The sequence below is a fragment of the Alligator sinensis genome, unplaced genomic scaffold (assembly GCF_000455745.1).
Source record: "Alligator sinensis unplaced genomic scaffold, ASM45574v1 scaffold821_1, whole genome shotgun sequence".
Taxonomy (NCBI): Eukaryota; Metazoa; Chordata; order Crocodylia; family Alligatoridae; genus Alligator; species Alligator sinensis.
The window spans coordinates 124,245-146,857 of NW_005843270.1; the positions used below are offsets into that span (position 1 = coordinate 124,245).

Here is a 22,613-nt window from a genome sequence, read left to right on the forward strand (position 1 = left end):
GCGGGGCCCATTTTTGCACCCAGGCAGCTCTGGACGCAGCGGCCGCGAGGCCGCACGGGTGTGTGCTTGGCCCCGCGCATCAAAGCAGCCGGCTCGAGTCGGTCTCGGGCAGCGGGCGTGTGGGTTTGGCCTGGAGCGCAAGCCAGAGGCGCTGCGGGCAGCCCGTGGGGATAGGAGGCACACACGTGGACCCGTGCATGCCTGCACACACCTACACGTGTGTGTACATGGACATACATGCACACACACAGGCACACATGCACATGCGCGCACACATGTGCCCACGCACATGCATGTGCAGACTTACACATTCCCACACACCTACACATGCACATGGGTGCACACACGCACAGGCCCGTGTACACACATACATGCAGGCACACTTACATATTCCCAGCTGCCTACATATGCATACACACTCATGTGCATACACAGGCAGGCCCACATGCACACACACAGACATGTGCGCACACACGCACAAGTGCCCACACGTGCACATGCATGTATGTGTAGATACATGTGCGCACACATGTATGCACACCCAATGCAACACATCCCCCAACTCCCCCTAATAAAGGGCAGCCTTCAAGGCCGCGCGCCGGGAAGGCCGCGGGCTGGGCCGGGCGCAAGATACCTGCCGCGCCGGAGCGCTTGGTCTTATCGGGCAGGCGGCGGGCGGGCGGGGGCGGCGGGGGTGTTTGGGCTGGCCGCGGGCCAGCAGCCTCCCGCATTCCAGCGCGCGCGAAGCCAGTCAAAGCTACCCGGGCCTGGAGCCACCAGGAAGCGACACCGGAGCGGAGACGGCCATGGGACCGGGTGGGGAAGCTGGCGAAGCGGGCATGGGGGGCATGGCCCTGCCGGCAGCTCCCAACTGGGCATGATCGGGGGTGAGGGGGCTGTGTGTTGCACTCCCATGGGGGCAGCAGCCAGGCCTGGGGCACGGCATGATGCAGGGCAGGGAGCACGTCAGAGTGGCCCCCCGGGCGCCGTCCCCATGTCCCTGCTCCGTGGCACTGCCAGGCACCATCCCCCGTGCACACGTATCCCCATGTCCCTGCTCCATGGCAGTGCCGAGTGCCACATGCAGCAGACATGCGTGGCATCACCACGGGGCACCCAGCGCCCAGCATGGTGGCACCCAGCGGGACATGGACCCTGCTCCACGCTCCCCACAAGAGCCCCCGCGTGCAACCCGGACTCCAGCGCTGGCAGGTGGAGCTGGGCCTCTACCCTCCACCCCCACAGCCCACGGACCCCACCAGTGCCAGAGCCCCAGGCAGCGCCTGTGACCTGGTCCTGCAGCAGGTACTATGCCCGCCCCACCTCTGGTGCAAGCAGGTCCCGGGGGCAGACGACTTCTTGGTGTTGGGGGCACCAGCAGCCAGGCTTAAATCTTGGCCTAATCCCACCCGACAAGACCCTTCGCAGGGCTGGGGGCGGGCCACAGGGCACCAGGGGGCTGCGAAATCACGCGTTACGCGCCTGTCGTCTGCCTGCCTCCGGCGCCGGGCTGGCACCGTGGGGTGACTCTGGCAGGTGCCCCTGCCCCTGCCCTGGCTGGGGTCATCTCCAGGTGAGGAGAGGGGGGCTCCAATGCGCGGGTCCCATTACAGGCACCTGCCGCCCATAAAACACGCTGTCAGGGGCAGAGGGATTGCACACCCTGGAGGCGCCTCCTGCCCCGCAGACCCCAGGCCTGAGCTTGCTCCAGAGACCGGACTGGGGTGGGGGGCATAGAGGTGCCAGGATCAGTGCACAAATGACCCCAACCCCACCACTGCACCCCTCAGCCCTCGTCCCCAAGGGCTGCGTGGGCACCAGGCTACACTCGTGTGTGACTGTCCTCGGCCTGAACCCTCCAACCCCCCACCACTCGTGTGCTGTGACCTTTGAGCCAGGCTCCCCGACTGCCTGCTCCCCAAAATAATCCAAGCCCAACACCTCCTTGCAGATGAATCCAGGTGGTTGCACAAGACCCATGTCCCTGAAGGCCCATGACAGGCAGCAGCACATTCAAGGCTATGGACCCCTCACTAATGAGCCCCCCCAGCCTACTTGGGAGCAGGATTGGTGCCCCCAGGCTGTCCGGCCAGCCCCTCTTTACAAATTGGCTCAGCACCTTCCATCTCCCAGGTGCTGCCAAATTTGTTCAAAAAAAGCTTGGTGGCCGGAGGTGCCCTCGGCCAGCTCTTTCGGAACTCTTGGGTGCAGAACAACCCGGCTGCCCGGTCAAAGAGGACGAGCTCTGGTTTCAGATCTTAATGGATGGCGCAGCGCTTCCCCCTCGTTGGGTGGCTCCAGCCCCTCCCCAAGTCTGGGATGGCTTTTCACCAAGTGAAACCCACCTCTTTCCCCCTCCAGCCCAGCTGGCACCAAGGGTCATGGCACATCCCAGCCCCTTCGGCAAAGATCCGGCAGGCGTCTGAACACGCCGGCTGCCCACCCAGTGGCGGCCCACAGAGACCAGCAGTTTATTCTCTGCGAAATGAGGACACCGAATAGTCCCGGGGGGTGAGGAGCAATCCCCAGGGCTGCCACTCTGATCCCAGGACTCCGGGTGCTGGAGCTTAAAGGAGACCAGGAGGGCGAGACCTGCCCTAGAGCTGCCCAACACGGGTCCGAGCAGCCTGGCAATGGGGGAGCCCGGAAGGGGTGGGGCTGCCCTTGCCGTGCCTGGGCCTTCTCCGGAGAGCTCGGTGCCGGCAGCCCGGTGCCATTCCCAGCTCGGCGGGTGCCACGAGTGGGCTGGGGGGGCGCCAGGCCCAGGGCAGGGGAGGGCTGGGGCCGGCGGCAGCTGCCGGCTGGGCTTGGCTCCGAACCCCTGCCAGATGTGAGCAGATGTGCCCATGGTTACTGCGGCAGCCACTTGAAAGGCCCTGGTATGGAACAGCTGGCGAACGCCGGGCCGCCTCGCCCATGCCCACCCGCCAGCTATTTATAGGGCGCCCGGTGCCCACCCCTGACTGCTCAGCCCCCAAACCCCTGCCAGGACCAGCTGGAGGGGGGGTAGCACTGGAGCTGAGGGACTCCATCCCTACCCCAAGACAGCCAGGCACAGACACGGCTGCTGGGGAGGCACGGTTGGGGCATCTCCAGCCATGTCTAGGTGAGCCAGGTGCTAACGAAGGCCAGGTGCTAAGGAGGCCAACAGTGCTGGGGCTGTGCCCTGGACACTGGGGTCCTGTGCATGCCCCCCCACTGCCCCTTGCTGCCTCTGGCCCTGGGGACCCCAGACACACTCAGCTCAGTGTCCCCTGTCCTGACTGGCAGACAGAGGGGGACACCACCCCCAGGGCCACCAGAGACGGGACCCAGGCGGCTGGGGAATGCCCATGCCCGGCCTGAGTCAGTGACTGGGCTCCGAGGGGGGCAGTAGCCTGTCGTAGGGTCTCCAATAAGAAGCAGGTGTGGGCGCCTGGTGAGCTGCAGCCAGCACCGCGGGGGCCAGCCGGGCACGGAGCGCGGGAGCCCGGAGCCGCGGGGCTGTCATGACATGAGCTCGTGGCCTGGCTGGGGGTGGGGGGAAGGCCCAGGCTTGCCCACGCCCCGGCCAGGCCTCGGAGGCTGGCAGCCGGGGCTGGCGCGGAAAAGGAACAGAGAGAAACAGCAAACCTCAGTGCCCACAGGGCGGGCAGCAAAACATGGAGCCAGGGCAGGGCGGGGCAGGCCTCTGGCTCCACTGGGGCGCCAGCCTCTGCACCACGGGCACCGCTGCCTCCACCACGGTGCCAGTCTGTACCGGGGCCTGCCCCTGCCAACATCACCCCCGACTGCAGGACATGGGGGCTCCCACTGCGCCAGGGCAGGCATGACACGCACGCTGCTCCGTGCAAGGCCTGAGCACTGCCAGGACACGCGTGTGACACGCACGCTGCTTTGTACAAGGCCTGGGCACTGCTAGGGCAGGTGTGTGACACTCGCACTGCTCGATGAAAGGCCTGGGCACTGCTAGGGCAGGCAGGGGACATGCACGCTGTTCTGTGCAAGGCCTGGGCACTGCCAGGGCGGGTGTGTGATGCACACGAGGAGCTGGGATCAGAGCAGCCAGGTCAACAGAGACGAAGGGATGGGCTCAGGTGAGAGCCGCAGACACCATCTGGTCCCTGGGGGCCGTGCCCACAGGAAAGAGGGAGAGACCCCGCCTGTGTGGCCAGGCCTGGCTGCCCGCAGCCCTCACAGGGCACTGAGGGCACCACCCAGCCACCACGTCTGGCCCACGGGTGCCCTCTGCCCAGGCCTGTGGGTTGCACTGATGCCGGACACACACAGCCCCCCCAGGCCTGGGCCGAGCCGGCAGGCCCCTGCATCCCGTGTGCGTGTGCCCGTGCACACGTGTGCCAGCCCCAAGCTCCCTGGGGCCGGGGGCTGCAGGAGAGACCTGGGACAGCAGGGCAGCCTCAGCAAACAACTGCTCGTTAAGTTAAAATTAACCTCGCACAAATATTGACCTTTGGAGGGGACGAGTCGGTCCCCACGTATTTACTGACCACGGCCCCGGCCCGCGGCTCTGCCCTGCACACACGTGCCCACACATGCACCCAGCTGGGGGGCTGTCCAGGGATGCAGCACACCCCCCACCACCCTGGGGACCCGGGCTCCATCCCCAGATGCCTGGGCTGACAGGGGCAGCGGGGAGATCCCTTGCACAAGTGGGCATAGGCACTCCCAGCACAGGCTGGGTCCACGAAGACATGCAGCTCACGGACCCAGAGCTGTCGGCTTGAGAGCCAGGAGGGTGCTGGAGCTGGGCTGTGGGGGTTGCCCCCCACCAGACAGGGTCTGCAGCCACATGCTCGGGTCTCCCACAGCTCCGAAAGGCAGACACACACATCCATGTCCCAGAGCACACGTGGGTGCCAGGATGCAAGCGCTGGCACATGGGGGTGCCTGGCAGACGGGTGCCTGGATGCCATCGCTGGCACACGGGGGTGCCTGGCCTCCCCCCGCCCAGGAGCAGGGAGAGGGGAGCGGGCGGGCGCCCCCGGCCCCAGCCGTGCGGAACAGAGTCTCATTGAGGCGGTGGCGGGGCCGGCGCACACAGGCATCCTTTGAGGCCGGGCGAGTGGGACGGAGGCGTCTGTAATTAGCAGGAGCTGCCGAGCCGGCACTGCCCGGAGACGTGCCCCGCGCAAAACCACTTGAAAAGGCCCCGCGGGGCAAGCTTCCCCCCCCACCCGCGCCGTGGCCTAGCAAAGAAACCCCAAACCTCAGCCTAATCGCCGAGGACCGGGGCAGGGCCACGCGGCCCGCTCCCGATTCAGAGCCAGCTCCCAGTCCCGGTGCCCCAGCAGCCCCCTGCCCACGGTCCCTCTGCCTGGAGACCCAACCCGGGTGCAGGGCTCAGCCAGGCTGGGCCCCTGCCCTGCGTGGAGGGTGTGGACGGGACCGGTGCCCCCGTGGCGCAGAGACAACCCCCTTCGGAAACCGGGAGGTTTCCTCTCTGTACGCTCAGCCCCAGCTGGCCTGCCCGGGGCCAGCCGTGCCCAGTACCTGCAGGGTGGGCACATTCGGGGCCAAGTGGAGGGCCAGGGCTGGTGGCACCCCGCTGCACCGCGAGCTGCTGGGGGGAAGCAAAGCTGTGAACAGGCCCCCAGCTCACCCCCCTCGGACGGGACATGATGGCGATGCCCAGTGTGACCGCCAGGGGTCACCCCGCTGCCCACGACCTGGCCCCAGAAGGGACTATTAACCCCTCGTGCCCCGCCAGAGCTGCAGGGCCAGCAGGGAGCTGTGGGGTCACATCCAGCCCCAGGCAGGATCAGTCCCATCCAAACCATCCCCATGTGAGACCTCAATGCTGCACGACACTGTCAACCCCGACACAACCCTGGGCATCGCCCCCGCACCTGCCCCCGGGAAAGCAGAGGGACTGTGGCTGCCAACTTCCTGCTGCTGCCAGGGGGGTTGGTGGGCGCTGGGGAGAGCCCAGGCCCAGGCCGTGCCCCCGCTGCAGAGGGAGGGGAAACCCCCCACCCCGGCTGGGCCAGGCTGAGCAGGGGGCAAATCCCTGCCCTCATCCAAGGCAGCGTAAGCAGGAGCAAGAGCCTGTAGCCAGGACCCTGCGGGGCTGAGTCCCAGCAGAAGCACTGGCACAACCCAGGCACAGCCCCAGCACCCAGTGCCTCTTGGGGGGCTTCAACCCCGACACATGTTCCCCCCACACACCTGCCTCCAGGGCAGGCACGTGGGCCTGGCTGGGGGGGTCCCATCAGTAATACTGAGGCTGCATGGACCAGGCCAGCACTAGGGGAGACCAGGAGGCAGAGGGTCCTGGCGGGGGGGGGTGCAGCCAGGGGGCCTCTGAGCAACAGGGACCCTGCCCCTGCTTCCTGGGGCCCCAAAAGCACCTCAGGCAAATGTTAACCCAGAGCCGCCATCAGTAGGGCTCAGAGTGAACGGCCCCGTGGGAGGCAGCATGTGGCTCTTGGAAGCTGGCACCCCCGGGAGGCTGCAGGCCCTATCGGTCTCCCCCGTCCATACAGTCGTCCCCCTCCTCCCGTGGGTCATGATGCTGCAGGTGAACAGATCCAGTGCCCAGGTGCCTGCCTGCGCCTGCTCCTCTCTCCCCTGCCCAGACCCCTCCAGGGGCGACCCAGCCAGCCCCGTACCCTGCGCTGTACCCTGTACCTGCTCCTCGCCTCCGGCCTGGGACAGATCCTCTGCCCCAAGGGGACGCAAGGGCCCCGACTGAAGGGCACGGGGTGAACAGGGCTGCAGGGGCCTTAGATAGTGCTAGGTCGGCTCCAGAGCCCCCAGGAGCCATGGCTACCGGGCCCTGGAGCCCCAGGGAGCAGGGCTGTGGGTGTGCGTGGGTGTGTGTGGGGGCATGCGTGTGTACATACAGGCACGTGTGTGTGTGCATGTACATGCTTATATATCTGTTTGTATGTATGTGTATATGAGTATGCACATGTGTGTACGTGTGTGTGCATGTGTACCTGTGGGTATGTGTACGTATGTATGGGTATGCACATACATATGTACATGTGCATACCTGTGTATGCCTGTGTGCACATACACATGCATGTGTGTGTGCCGGTGTGCATACATGTATGTGTATGGCTATGTAGATGCATGTGTACATGTATGTGTGCATACATGTGCATGTATAGGTGCACCCGCATGCGCCCAGGAGCATGTGCATGTATGTATGCGTGTTCATGTCTGCATGTGTGTGTGCCTGCCTCCATGTGCATGTCTGTATGTGTCCACTCATGTATGTACACGTGTGCATGGGTGTGTCTCCACTACAGGGCCAAACAGCTGTGCCAGGGCACGATGCCGGCCCCAGCACCCCCCACACCCAGCCTTGGCACGAAGGGAGGGGGCAGCTCATGCATATGGATGAGGCTCTGTGGGCTCATGAATATTAACAGGGCCTGTGGCTTGCCAGGACATCCACGTTGCCCTTGGCCCTGGCAGCACTGCGGCGGCCTCGCCTTGACCCCGTGGCTGGTTTGGTGCACAGACAGACAAATGCACACATGGGGCTCCTCCCCAGCCCCCTGCCCCCGTGTCCCGCTGGCTTGGGCTAGGAGAAGGCTCCTGGTAGCCCTGGGGCCAACACGTGCCCTGCAGAGCTATGGCCACGACCTGTGGCCTCCTGCTAATACAAGAGATGAGGGAAGTCAGAACAGCCCCTTGTTGCCCTGCTCGTGGCCGAGGTCCCTTCCGGCCTTACAATTTATGATCTAGAAAATAAAGGGGTGATGGACACTGGGTCCCTGCCAGCCCCCAGGAGAAGAGCCTGGAGCCTGGAACCCGGAGCAGGGCTGAAACAGGTGGCTGCAGGCGCTGTGGGGCCCAGTGTCCACACCAGACCGTGGCAATGAAGGTCTCCCACTTACACATGCCTTGCTCTGGGCATCAAAGCCCTGGAGCTGCTGCCCACAGAGTCTCGGCCCTGGCGGGCAACGTCCCAGCGGTGCCCCAGACCCGCTGCCCAGAGCCCAGGCCTGAGCACCCTGCAACTCCCTGGCCAAGGGCAGCCAGGACTGCGCCCAGTCCCTGCAGCCGAGTCCCGCGCTCCCGGCCAGGCCCCCGGAGCCGGCTCCGGGGTCGCACCCCGGCCCATGCCCCCGGCCACACAATCCCCATATTATGCAGGCGCTAGTTAAAAAAAAAAAAAAAACAACCCAGAAACACAAAATAAAGAGGGGGCTTGAAGCCTTCCCGGTGCCACGTAGTAAAGTATTTATAGAGCCGGCGTGAATGGGCTGCACAGAGCCTGGCCCCGGCCGCCCGCCCGCCCGGCGTCAGCGCCTCCCCGACCCATTCTGTGCGGGGCATTGTCGTCCGCGCCAGCTGGGGGCTGGGGGAGGTGAGGGGTGCGGGCGGGGTTGGCGGGGGCAGGGGCTGTGGAGCAGGCACTAATGGGGTTGCAAGAAGTGGGGGTTCAGAGCTGGGGGGGCAAAGGGGCTGCGGGTCGGGAGTGAAGGGCATCAGCTGGGGTGGGTGCAGGGGCTGGAAGAGCTGCTCACACACCCCTGGCTCCACATCACACACCCAGCTTTGCTCAGTGCCCAGCCCTGCCCCACACCCCAGTCACACCCCACAGCAGGCAGCACCCCCTCGATCCCCGCGGCTCTGCTCCATGCCAGGTCCCGGGTGAGGACAAAGCCGGGCACAATCGGCCCAGCCAGCACAGCCGTGGTGCGACGAGGCCCCACGAACCCCGCGCAACCTCAACAGTGGCTGCACTAGACGTCCCCAGCACATCCTCACTAGGAGCCGGCAGGCCCCGGCCCCAAGGCAGCAGGTACATGTGGTGCATGGCAAGCACATGTGAACAGGCCCAGGGTGGACAATGTACACACGCACAAAGGGCAATACATACACAGCCAGGACGGAGGCGTGCATCACACATACGTGCACATGCCCAGGGTGGGAGCACAGGGAGCCCTCACACACACACCTGGGGCTGCGCACACACAGTAACGTAGACACCCTGGGGAAGGAGCCTGCAGGACCATGACATGCACTTACATACACACACACACACACACACACACACACACCTGGGATGGGAGTGCATGGAGTTATTATACATGTACACACCTGGGGCAGGTGCATGCAGAACTATCACACATGCACACACTGGGGGTGGAAGCATGTGCACATACACGCACACCTGGGATGGAAGCACACAGGGCCATTACACACACAGGCACACACCCAGGGTGGCAGCATGCAGAACCATCATATATGCATACACACGCATGAGCACACTTGGGGTGGGAAGCATGCATGCAAACACCCACACACCCCTACAACACAACTGGAGTAGAAGCACATAGGTCCATCACACACACACACACACACACACACACACACACACACACACACACACTCCCTAGGGCAGGAGCATGCAAGGCCATGACATGCATACAAACGCAACATGTGGGGTGGAAGCACGTGCATGCACATGTGTGCACACACACACCTGGGATAGAAGTACATGGGGCCATCACACACACACCTATGACAGGAGCACACTTGACCATCACACATGCATACACACGCACATACACACCTGCGGTGGAAGCACATCCATCCATCCACATACCCACACACCTGAGACGGAAGTACATGGGGCATCACCCTCCTGTGCCAGGCTCCCTCCAGGCTCACTGGCTTCAGGCTGCAGGGAGGGGACAGAGACCCAGACCCTGCCTCAGCCATGACCCGCACCCGGGACGCAGCAAGGGGTGGGCTTGACGCCCCTGGTGCCCCCCCCCGGCAAGTCAAACACAGCCTGTGCCCGCTGTGGGGGCATCGCCCTGGCCGAGGGGTCAGCCCCTTCCCCGCAGTCCAAGCTGAAGATCCCAATAACCCCCACACCCAGCCCACGAGCTGCACCCCGGCCACGAGGCCGGCCGCACACGCATGCACACGCCGGGCGGGAAGTGGATCCGGTCCGGGCGGAAGCGATGTCCCCCCCCGCATGGGCCGGCGGGTGAGGGGCAGGCCAGGGCCCGGTCGCGGGGTTATCAGGCGGGATGGCCGAGCACGCCACTTCCAGCAATGCAAGGCGCTTCCTTTGTTTGGGCAAAACAGGACCCGTGGGGACCCCGGCCTCACGTCCCGGGCCCCCCACCCCCGGCGCGGGGCGGGACACGCAGCCCTGGCTGCCTTCCACCCCCGCCAGCCTGGACGGGCCAGAGCCGGCTCCCACGGTCATGGCCATGGCTCCCATGAGCCCACATCTCCCAGGCCCGGGGATCAAACGGATCCAGGCCGAGAGCAGAAGCAGGGCTGGGAAAGGCCCACAGCCCCGTCCCCAGTCCCCATCACTGGGGTGGGGGTCAGCTCAGTGCAGGGAATCCCGGCAACCCCAGGAAATAACGGGGCAAGGGGCTCCCCCAGCCCCGGTGCAAGACACCCCGTGCCCAGCCCAGTCCAGCTCCCACGCCAGGCCCAGAGGGGCGGAGGAAGAGGAGGGGAAGCAGAAGCCGGCAAATAAAATTTATAAGCCAGGCTGTAATTGCAACGCGGCCGCGAGCGCCGGCAGCCGCAGGCCCGTCATTACGGGGCTAAATATAACACCCCGCGCGGCTCCGGCCGTGGGGAGGCAGCGTGGCCCCCCCACCCCTGCAGCACGGCAGCCAGGCGGCCGCACAGCGCTGCTTTAATGCTCTATTTAGCACCAGGCGGGTTTGGCCCGTTCCCTCCCTGGCTGCGGCCCCCCCGGCCCCGCGCAGACTGCCCCGTCTGTTCCCTTTCGGGCTCCCCGCGCACCTGGGCTATTTTCAGCGTGCTAATTTTATATGCCGTGGCCCGGTTCCCCCTCACCCCCCTCCTTCCTTCTCTCCCTCTCTTTTTTTTTTTTCTCGGTAAATATTTGCCGTGACTCAGCCGGGACGGGACGCGTCCCACACAACCTGGGGCCTTTCACGACGTGCATCTCATTAGCTCTGCCCATGAAAAGAGGCATAGAGCGGCCCCCGCGCCCCACCAAACACCCCGTGCCCCACCAGCTTATATTTAGCCGTGTGTACTGTCCCGTTGCCGGAGGGGACCGTCTGGGCACACGTGTGCCAGGAGAAGAACGGCTGGTTCATGCAGCCAGAGGGGACGAGCGCGCCGGCCCCTGGGACGGGGTCTGCGGTCGGTGGGTTTGGGGACGTCCGTCTGGCTGGGACCCGGGTGCAGCCCATGAGCTGGGCACAGAGCAGTCTCTGAGAGCTGCGTGCCGGTGCTGGGGATGCCCAGGGGGACCCCCCTTCAGGGCTGGGGCTCCCCCGCCTCGCCCTGGGCCCTGTCTGTGGTGGAAGGGAGCAGCGGATGCCATAGAGGAAGCAGAAAATCCTAGTCCCAGCGCCATGGGGCCAGTGGGGTGCTGGGGAGTCACATTCAGCCCGAGGCAGGATCAGCCTTGTCCAAACCCAGATGTGTGTGACTTCAGAGCTGCACAACACCATCACCCCGACACAACCTCCAGCATCACCCCTGGGATACAGGGGGGCCGCGGCCGCCAACGTCCTGCTGCTGCCAGCCACAGCAGGGGTCTGGCATGTCATCGGGGAGCGTAGCCATAAGGGAGCCCCCGTCAAACGGGCAGTGCTGGGGGGGGAACAATCCAGGGCATCTGACCCTCAGCACCGTGAGCCAGGTGTGACCTGTGTGTCCATGTGCCATGGGCACGAGCGGCGGCAGGGCAGCGCTGAGGGCGCAGTGGGGAAGTACGGCTTTGCGTGCACAAGGGAGCCTGCGTCCCCGGAGCCGTTGCAGCCTCTGCCTTGGAGACCTGCAGCTCTGACCTACCCCCTGCTGCTCTTGTAAGACACGGGGGGGTGGCCCCCAACGAGTCACAGTCCTGCACCCCCAGGTCCCCCCAGCTGCTGCCGTCACCGCAGAAGCACCAGGGTCTGCTTGCGTCACAGACTTGAACCCACAGCACTGGCTGCCCCGGGCTGGGCGGGATCCCCTGCCCATGTCCATGCCCCAGGCACGTGGCCGCCCCTCCTTAATACTGTCATTAACACCCCGCTGTGGTTTCCCCCTGACCCCCAGCGCAGGCGAGGGCTGGGGCCTGGGGCCAGGCCAAGTTTCCACATTCACCCGCTCCGAGTGCAGTGGGAGAATGAGCTGTGCTCAGTTCCCCCCACTCCCCTGACACACAGGAGCACATGCACACACATGCACATTCACACAGTCATGCACACATGCATGGGCACATTCACATGCATGGATGCACCTACATGCACACACCTGCAGCCACATATACACAGATGTACACAAGTACACACACACACACACACACACACACACACACACACACACACACCTCCACATGCATGCACATACACACATACATACACCCATAAACCATACCCATTTACAGTGCATACCCATAAACCCACGTACATGCGCACCCATGCCCACATGTACACCCATACACACTCACATGTGCACACGTAACATGCATGCACATGCAGGCACACATGTACACTTCTACAAGCACACGTGTGCACACATGGCGTCCCATGGCACATGCATGCACTCGCGCACACACACACGGGTTCTCATACATGCGCACACTCCCCCTGCCCTCCCAGTTCGCAGTGCTCTGAGCCCAGGACCACATGGGGCTGATGGAGCCTGGGAGAAGGGGGCGGGTTGCGGCCCCGCAGCCCAGCCCGTGCACCCCCCACTCCTCAGACCAGCCAGGAACCTCCACTGCCGCATTCCCTGGTCCCTGGCTCTCATTCTGCCTACTCGGGGGACATGAGACCCTCAGGCTTGCCGGGCACGAGGCAGGAAAGCCTCCGGGGCCTGTGCAGGCCGTGCCCTGCAGCCAGGCTAGGAGCCCTCTCCTGCCCCAAAATGGGCACCCCCAGTCACCAGCTTCCCTGATGCCAGGAAGCTCCTGCAGGGCTTCCCCTGGCCTTGCCCTGCCCTGCCCGCTGGGGCACCCGGGAGCCCAGGAACATCCAGGACAGGGAGGAAGAGGTAAGCGGGCACCCCCGAGCCAACTCTGCCTCCCTGGGGTCAATGGGCTCCGAGACCTTCAGGCTACGCACCTCCACGAGCTGCGCCAGGCCAGTGATCTAGGCCTCCGGAGGGGAGAGAGGAGGCTCCACACCGCATGCCTCTAACCACCAGGCCACCCAGCCCCTGGCTCACGACCTGCTACAGCCCCAACGCACTCACGCAGAGGAACCTTAAGGTCCCGTCACACGTTATTACACGAGTTGCTGGCAGTTAGACTGGCCACACGTGCAAAGTCATTCTTGGGCCATGGAAATGGCCATCCAGCTACGAAAAGAGCCAACCCACTCCAATGCTGGGGCTTGAACAGGTGGAACAACTCTACTGCTGGTTTCCACCCAGCTTCCACATGAACGTGCCAAGGCGGGTGCACCGCGCACCTCTGCACACGCACTCCCGCATGTTCTGGTCGCAGGGAGAGATCCCCTGCAGCCATCAGCTCAGGGCGAGGGGTGGGGAGTCTGGGAGGAAGGGGACACGGACCCCCCCAGACGCATCATACAGGCTGGCAGACTGGTGCAGACCCAAGCCCAGCCAGCCACTGCCCATGCCTCCTGCCACTGTTTGGGACACAGGAGGATGCAGAGGCAAGGACGGGCCAAGCCCCAGAGCAAGTGCCCCCAGGTCGGGAGGGCTGGGATCCCCCTCCCCTCCAGGGTCTTGCTGAGGCCATGGGGGGGCTGCCTGGGGAGCATGGAGCCCACCTGCAACTCCTCTAGGGGTGGGCGCCCATCCCATGCCCCCACGGCCGCCTCTGCTGTGCAGGCTGGGGCCCGGCCCCCCTCCGCCCTTGGCGGCGCTCCCAGCCCCGGTCTCAGGGGGGCTGACCTGTGCAGGCTGTGGCCCGGCCTCCCTCCGCCCTTGGCGGCATTCCCAGCCCGGCTCTCAGGGGCGCTGACCCCCACATGGGGGCTGACGTCAGTGGTCGGGGTGGCCCGTGGCCCGCGTGCCCCGGCCCCGTGCTGCCCGGGCCCCGCGCATTGACCTTCCTCTCCGGGACGGCTTGTTTGGGCGGCACATCCTCCGGGCGCGGCCCGGCCCGACCTGTGAACCCGCCGCGTCCTGTTTGCCGCGGCCCCGCGCTGCCTGCCAAGCCTGCGCCGGGGGAGACACCGGCCCCCGGATAAAAATACCTGCACGCGGCACCCGGGACCACCAGGGGAGAAGGGGGCTCCAGGTGCCTGCCCGATTGGTATCCCTAACTGCCATGAGCCCCCAAACCACCTGGGCTCCGGTATCGCCTGAGGCTTTGTCCCGTGCCCGAAGGTCTCAGGGCCGAGAGCGCCAGGGGCTCAGGTTCCTGGCTCTGCCACTGCTTCCCAGCATGCCCTTGGGAGAATCACTTCGCATCCACACACATACATTTGAATGTGTATGTGCAGATGCGCATTTAAGCATGTATATGCACACCCGCGCACGAACACGCACATGTGCATGTGCACACACACATGCACACAGACCTGCTGGGTTGACACGTGTGTGTCAGGGGAGGAGGGAAGGGGGTTTTAACTATCTCCTGGCACAGCTGTGCCCCTCAGGGCCGTGCAGCAGGGGAGCCACAACTCCTGCACTGACCAGACCGGCATGCTCATGGCTGGCAGCTTCCAGCCCCCAAAAGGCACGTGCCCATGCCGCTGCCCCACTTTGTGCCGTGGGAGCCAGGCCTCTCCTGGCCAGAGCCACTGCACCCATCAGCCCCTGCCCCCATGGACGCTGGCAAGGTCACTTACCCGCCTCAGTTCCTCCAGCAAGCCCCCCCTCGGTCGTGATGACCCCCAGAACCCGGCCACAGCCCAGCTCCCAATGCAGAAACCTCTCATCCAGACTTGCTGCCCCCAAGAGTCCTGAAAGAGCTGGCTAAAGGGATCCCTGCCCCCCACCAGCCCAGTGTCACCTCCCTGCGTCCTGCCCCAGGGCCTGCACTGGGTTTGTACAGCCCCATGCACAGTGAGGTCCTGGCCGGTGGGACTCAAGGTGCTATGGGAATAATACTTCTCCCCACGAGCAGATGGGCACGGCCACTGCCGGCCTCTCACATGGACTCTGAACTAGACAGGTCCTGGCAACCCCTTTCTGCACAACAAAAACCCTGTTGGGCACCCCTAGGTGCTGGATCCAGCCCCCTGCCCCAAATCCTGCAGAGCTCAGGCTGTGCCCTGCGCTGCCCTCTGCCCCCTCCCCACCTCTGCCGGCAGCTGCTCGAGGAGCGAACGCCTGCCAAGAGCTGCGCGTGCGAACGCGACATTTCCTAAACGTATAAATATTCCCAGGGCTCAGGCGGAAGTCTCCATGCGAGGCGTTAACCCCCAGGCGCCCGGGGACCAGCTGGCTCGGAGCTACCGTGCGGGCCGTGCCGGGGGGAGCCAGGGGCATTGACGGCTCTGGTACCTGGGGCTCTGCAATGGAAGGGGGGTGGGGGACGCAGCCTGGCCAGCTCCTTCTTAGTGGGCCTGCGCCCTGTTCTGGATATGGCCCCTGCCTGCAAGGCCCTGGTCCAGCTTGAAGCCCCCAGCGCTGCCTGCAGCTGTGAACTGAGGTGCCCCGTTTCCAGATTGAATGAGTCCAGCTCCAGATCCGTGTCCTTGCTCTGGTTTCCCCCACTGGACTGAACGCTCCTATAGTCTCAGCGCCGTGGGGCCGGCAGAGAGCTGCAGGGTCACATTCAGCCCAAGGCAGGATCGGCGCCGTCTAAACCAAACCCGTCTGCAACCCGGAGCCGCACAACACAGTTGCCCGACACAGCCCCCGACATCACCCCCGCCCCTGCCCCAGGAAAGCAGGGGGGCCACAGCCACCAACATCCTGCTGCTGCCAGGGGGGTTGGTGGGCGCTGGAGAGAGCCCAGGCCCAGGCCGTGCACCCGCTGCAGAAGGAGGAGAAACCCCCCTGGCCGGGCCAGGCTGAGCAGGGGGCAAATCCTTGCATGCCCCCGCCCCCCGAAAGCAGTGAGAGCAGGGGGGCAAGACCCTCCAGCCAGGACCCTGCGGGGCTGAGTCCCACAGGAGCATGGGCACAGCCCCAGCCTGGGCTGCAGCCAGCACCTCTGGGGAGGCCTCAACCCTCTGACCCCCAGGGTGGCAGGCAGCCAGCACAGCCCCAGCCTGAGGAATACAGACCGCGATGGGGAACAGGCGTTCAGCATGAACGTGCCACGGCGGAGCTGCCCTGGTCTCAGCCCCGTTGCCACAGGCTCCTCTTCGGGCTCTCAGGAGTCGGCAGTCACCAGCCCAGCACACAGAGCTGCAGCCAAAGCCTCCCTGACCCTGCTGAGATGCTCAAGTCCCCTCCGGCCCCTGCCCCTCCACTGCTTGGGGCATCCACCCAGGGGCAGCTCACCCAGGACAGTGCCCCCCACCCTCCAGCCCCGGGGCAGGCTCTGGCCTGCAGCAGCACTGACCCCTGGGCTCACAGGGACAGGAGAGAGTGGGTGCTCTGCCTCAAGGACGGAGGTGCTGAGCTTGGATGCCCCTGGCGGGTCCCAGCAGAAGATCTGCCCTGGGGAGGGAGGATTCCTTCCTGACCCCAAATCCAGTGACCCAGAGCCTGAGGGCAGGATGCAAGAGAAGTGTGTGAGCCAGGGCCTGCCCCATACTACTGCTCCCAGCCTGGCTCGCTCGGGATCTCAGCTCCCGCTGGAGACGGTCTCCAGAGCTCTGGGCTCAGGACACCCCCAGAACCGTGCACTGGGGGAAAGCTGTCCTGACCCCCAGGTGCCTGTGACCCTGGCCCGAGGCAGGGGGCTGAGCAGACGACCAGCGAGGGCAGAGGCAGGGGGACATGCAGTCACAGAGCCCAGGACCAGAAGCCGCCCCCACCTCCAGTGACAGGCACGTGCCAAGGATTCGCTGCTCTCAGTCACAACTCTGTGCTCCCTCCTGAATCCTCTCCTACTGGTTGCATTTGTCACTCCACAAAGGGCACAGACCCACTGCTCTGCCCACGCCAAGGTCAGGATTGGGGGTCCTCAGCCCATCTCACCAGCCCTTTGGCCCAGCACCAGCCCCCTTCCTGCCTCCTGGAACTTCCCCGGCACTCCAGGGTTCATTATAAACGAGCACCGGTGGCTGGGGACTCCTTGGCCAGCTCTTCTCAAACTCTTGGGTGCAGAGCATCCCAGCTGCCTGGATGAAAAACGTTTGTCCTTAAATACAGCACTGAAGAGCCTCTGGAAAGAACTGGACAGTCCTCACAGGGCATGAGTCCCTCACCCTGGTTCCTTCCCAACATGTTTGTCGACTGATGCTCTTCCCTGCTCCAGCTAGTCCTGGACCTGCATTTACTTGTTGCCAGTATAAAGAGCCTCCTCTTGTCCTGGCCCTGCCAGCCAGGGGGTTTCCCCAACAGCTCCAGCTCCTGCTATAAGTGGTCAACACAGCAAAAATCCCATCCCCACTGAGGGCATCCTGCTGCCCCCGCCCAGGCTTGCTAGCTAACGAATGTCTGCTATCGCTTCCAGCCACTCCAAGGACCTTTCCCTGCAGCTGCCCGAGCCCCCAGCTCACGGCCCCATAGCAGGGAGCCCCATAGCCCCCACCCTTTCTATCCAGGCCTTCACGGTGTTTAACGAGGTGCTTATGCTGCAGCCTGGATGCTTTCTTGGCCTGCACCCCCAGAGCCATCCCAGGCTGCGATCAGCAGGGACCAAAGAAGCTACCCCAGGACGGGTGCGGGAGCTGTCATGTGAGTTGCAGCATCACAGCATGGCCGGGCTCTGGGGTACCCTCCAGCCGACCCCCATCCCAACCCCCCAGACTTAGCTTGGACTGGCCCAGTCCTGACACCCCCCAGCTCCAGGCACAGCAACAAGGCCCACTGCCCAGAGACATGGAGAGTCTCTGGCCCTGCCACTGCCAGGGGGTTGGTGGGTGCTGAAGAGACCCAAGGCCAAGGCCGTGCCCCTGCTGCAGAGGGACGGGAAACCCCCCTGCTCGGGTCAGGCTGCCCCCTCCAAGGCAGAGTGAGCAGGGGAGCAAGAGCCTGTAGCCAAGACCCTACAGAGCTGAGGTCCAACAGGAGCATCGGCACAGCCCCAGCCTGGCTACTAGCAGCAAGCGCAGGGGCGGTTATGGTGCCTCTCACCCCAGGGAGCAGCTGACTTCCACGGGACGGTGGTAAGGGCAGGCCCGGCACCAGGGCGCTGTCTACACTAGATCTGTGGGGGTCACCGAGCAGCTGAGAGAGCTGGGCTTTCCCGGAGAACTTCTCCAGGGTGGAGACAGCCCATCCATGTGCCCCCGTCCCCAGCTGGCCCCTCCTATGGCTCTGGCATGAGTCCTGGCCCAGCACGGGCAAGGCCCACATAACCCACGTATGACAATCCCACAAGGTCCCAGGAACACGTAGGGCAACCCGTGCTTCAGGGTGCAGAGCCATGGCAGCTGCTGCACGGAGACGGCACCCACGCCCCAGCGACGCACGTGCAGGTGCCGGGTAGGCCCATGAGAGGGCTCCCGTCCCCCCCACAGGAACTGTAACATCCACTGCACCGCCCGCCCCCCCCAACAGATACAGGAGTATTAATCCTCTGCACTTCAGGGAGAGAGGTGTCCAGACCCCCCTCCCCCAGGCAAGCCTGCCTTGTCCTTGCCACGGGACTGGCCACGGCCTCGAGGCCTTCACACATGCACACGGTCACCAGCCCATGTCAACCACAGCCCAGCACCCTGGGCCCTGCTAACCCTGATCCAGCACACTAGGCCACCCTTGCAGTCCACGAAGCCAAATCAGCCTCAACTGAGCCCAGCGCTGGCACGCCAAGCCCCTCCCCAGCCGCAGCCCTGCACACACTAACTCACGTGTGCTCTGGTCTGGGGTGCCACAATAGGCTGCCCATGCAAGCCGCATCCAGCAGGCACAGAGCCCACGGGCCCCTCACACCAGTACACCTCAGCTCCCACACGCTCTTACCTCGGCCAGGACCCTCTGCAGCACGGCCTGCTCCTCGAAGGGCTCCGTCCGCAGGCGGTCTGCAGGGAGACCATCCGTGAGGGCAGGCCAGAGGTCCCCGGGCACAGCCCCTGCCTCCTTCATCCCCTGCCCAGAGCCATGCGGCACTGGCCTTGGCATCAGGAGAGCCTCTGCCCACCTGGCCATGGCCCAGCAGCTGCAGGAGCCTAGGGCATGGGTGGCACAGGCTGGTCTACCAGGGGGTGAATGCAAACACCGCTAAAGGGGCTGCCTCCAGCTCTTCCAGGCAGGAGGCCGAGGACTTATCCCCACAGGGCTCTGACCACCAGCTCCAGGCATCCAACTCTGCTTCGGCTCTAGCCAGGACCCACAGCGCACAGACAGGGCTGGAGCACAGAGCAGGTGCTGCCTGGCTCAGCTTGTCCATGGGTCTGGGGGACGGGAGAAGCCTCCTGAGGGGCTCCTTTATGCTCTGGGGGGCATGCAGCCTCCCCCCAGGCATGTCCCCACCACTAGGCCTTGCCCCGTGCCTTCTGGCTGACCCCAGACAGCCTCTCCTTCCCCTGTCCCTTGGAGAAGGGCCAGCCGCAGCTTCTCCGCTAGCAGTGAGGAGGCAGGACGTGATGGTGATGGGACAGACCTCCCCACACCATCCCAAGCTCCAGGGAGCCCTGCCAAGCCAGCAAATGGGAGCTGGCAGCAGGCTTGGCTCAGGCAGCTCAGCACTGCCTTTGACCCCGGAGTAGGGGCCACATGTGCCAGCCCGGCCCTAGGCATCCCAGAGGACAGGTACATGCTGGCAGAGCTGGACTCCCTGGTGCCCCATGCTGCACAACGCAGGTGAAGAGACTAGCAGAGGTGTAGCCCCGGCTAGGCCCAGCTCCCGAGGGGTCCCCAGAGGGAGAGGGGCACTGACAGGCAAGGACAATGACCCCCAAGTGCTGCTGCCCCATGAGACCCAGCGCCAGGTCCAGGCAGCCTCAGCACTGCAAATGGGACTCAGGGTCCCCTTCCCCATCCAGGGAGGGGGCCAGGCCCTGGGGACTGTCCCAGTGCTGGCCAAACGCCCACAGCCCAGCTGTGAACACCGTGATGTCTCAGAAGGAGCCCCTGGTTGTGCTCCAAGCCCATGTGCACGGGAGCTGGCACCTGTCCCAGGCTGCCAGGCCCCTCCCAGCCCCGTGGCAGGCAGCACCAAGCCCCTTGGCGGCCCCCCAAGTCTTCTGGCTACCGGGCGAGGGCCGGGTCTCCCTGGGGGGGCCACACCCCGGGCTCTTGGCTGCCATCAAGCATGGAGCAAGGCCGGCTGGGCACTGGCCAGGTGGCCGTCACAGGCCAGCCTAGGGCGGCGGGGAAGGAAACGCAGTCCCTGCTCCCGGCCCCGCTCACCTCGGCTGAGCAGAGCGCCACTCTCCCGGTAGTCCTCGATCTCAGCGTCCTTCTGCAGCAGGAGCGAGGCCAGGTGCTGCAGCTGGCACTGCAGGGCCAGGCTCATGCGAAGCAGGGGCCGCGCCAGGTGCTGGCAGACCTGAAGTGGGGGAGACACAGGGGTCGGGGAAAGGGGCCGTGAGCCTCTGTAGGTCACCTCCTGCCAGCAGGTGATACACAACAGATGCCCTGCCCAGGTGGAAAGCCCCTTGCCATGCCCCGGCCTCAGGGACACAGCAGCGGGATGCTGTGGCTGGGGAGCTCTCTGCACATGGGAGACCCCAACAAGCTCTCTGGGCCTGGCCAGCTGGCTGAGGACTCCCCGCACACTCGGGGCATGCGGGTGCCTGGGACTACAAGCCCCCCTGGGAGTGCGGGGGCATCTCCTCCTAGAGCCACATGGCCCGGGCCGGGGTTGGGGGGAGCAGGGAGAACACGGCTGGCAGGACATCCAGGCAGGGCACACACGCTGCCACCCTAGGGCAACCCCGTCTCCCACAGCGTGGCCAAAGGGTTCTTGGTTGGGTGCGCAGCGCCCCCTGCTGCACGCTGGGCACCAGCACAGGTGCCAAGAGCCATGGCAGGCAGGAGCTCACCCAGCCCCTCAGGGCAGCCTCCAGCACCTCCCAGTGACCCTGGGGCAGGAGATGCCCCCCTGAGCTGCTCCAGGAAGCCCTAGCCTGCAGGGTGGTGAAACTGAGGCATGGGGCCAAGCCTTGTAACAGCCATGCAGGGAGTACATGGCAGAGCCCTGTCCCCACACCCACCCAGCTCCTGCCCCCAGCACCTGCCCCTGCTGTCTGTGCTACACCAGCACCCCCAGAAACCCAGGTCTCAGGGGGCCGGGCATGACACACACCAGGGAGAGCAAAGGAAGAGTGCTGGGGGGGTCAGTGCACCCCAGGAGGGCTCCAAAGCCTCTAGCTCAGTGGGTGTCACCCTTTTTAGACTCAAGCCATCCTCATTAGACTGTAACACCCCTCGTTAGACTTGAAGCCCCCTTGGAAAATGCCAGTTCTTAAATGCCACTGGTTTTATGATAACAGAAATGTAACAGAGCAGTTTTTGCTTTTCCAAACCACCCAGAAAGGCCACAGCGGGCAAGGCTGGATTTCACACTCTGGATTCCTGTTTGAAACCTAGGGTTGCTATTGTGGAACACATTGGCACACTTATGGGTGCTAATGGTGCGCGGCCCCCTGCAGCACCCTCAGAAGGATCTCAAGGCAGCCCAATGTGCCACCCTGGTTGAATCAGAAATCCCAGAGCTGCGGGGCCGGCAGGAAGCTCCAGGGTCACATCCAGCCCGAGGTAGGATCAGCTCCCTGCAAACCCCGTGCGTGACCTCGGAGCCATGCAACACAGTTGCCCCAGCACAGCCCAGAGCATGGCCCCCGCCCCCGGGATACAGGGGGGCTGTGGCCACCAACGTCCTGCTGCAGCCAGGGGGGTGGTAGGCACTGGAAAGAGCCCAGGCCCAGGCCGTGCCCCCACTGCAGAGGGAGGGGAAACCCCCCAGGCTGGTCCAGGCTGAGCAGGAGGCAAATCCCTGCCTGCCCCCACCAAGGCAGTGTGAGCAGCGGTGCAAGAGGGTCCAGCCAGGACCTTGCAGGGCTGAGTCCCGGCAGGAGCCCTGGCACAGCCTCAGCACCCAGCGCCTCTGGGGGGGCTTCAGCCCCCTGAGCTCGGGGGGTGGGGCAGCCAGCACAGCCCATCCTGGGACACCCCCAGCAACCTCAACCCTTCTGCAGCCGCCCTGCTCGGCCGTGCTCCCGAGATCCAACCTCAACCTGCCCCCAGACCCCCCAGCACAACGTACCTGGCTCCCTCGGCCTCTCCCTGCACGACTTGCCCTTGACGCCTGTTACCACCTCTGCCCCCTCCAGCTTCCCCACCGGCTTGTCACCGCGCGGGGTTGGAGCTGCCCCAGTGCCGTGGCCGGGCCTGGCCAGCGCGGAGCAGAGGCACCATCGCCGCTGCACCCCGGAGCCGCTGGGGTCATAACGGGTCGCTCGGCATCGCTCACCGTAGGCACGGGGGCCGGGGCGCAGCGGAAGTCCCAGTAGAAAGGCAGCCCCGAGAGCTCGCTCTTGATGCGCAGCGTGAGGTGCTCGGCGTCCCGGTGCCAGGAGACGGCGGTGCCGGTGCCGGCGCGGCCCTCCAGCAGCGCGTGCAGCAGCTCGTGCAGGCGGGCGAGGAGGGACGGGGCGCCGGCCGTCAGACGCCGGTTCAGCTCCTGGGAAGGACACGTCAGCGGGAGCCGGGGTCCGCGGCCCCGCGTGCCCCCC

At 65.0% G+C, this 22,613-nt stretch overlaps 1 protein-coding gene across 1 annotated transcript in view; it reads right to left on the reverse strand.

The window, feature by feature from the left end:
- The window catches only part of NHEJ1 (non-homologous end joining factor 1), a gene marked incomplete at its 5' end in the record, with an annotated part of 29,440 nt that extends 6,831 nt beyond the window's left edge, over positions 1-22,609 (reverse strand). The window contains 3 exons of the mRNA XM_006038157.2: positions 18,898-18,956; positions 20,287-20,425; positions 22,352-22,609. Coding sequence (XP_006038219.2) covers positions 18,898-18,956; positions 20,287-20,425; positions 22,352-22,609 — 456 coding nt within the window. The remainder of the gene's footprint in view (positions 1-18,897; positions 18,957-20,286; positions 20,426-22,351) is intronic.
- Positions 22,610-22,613: the final 4 nt, after the last annotated feature.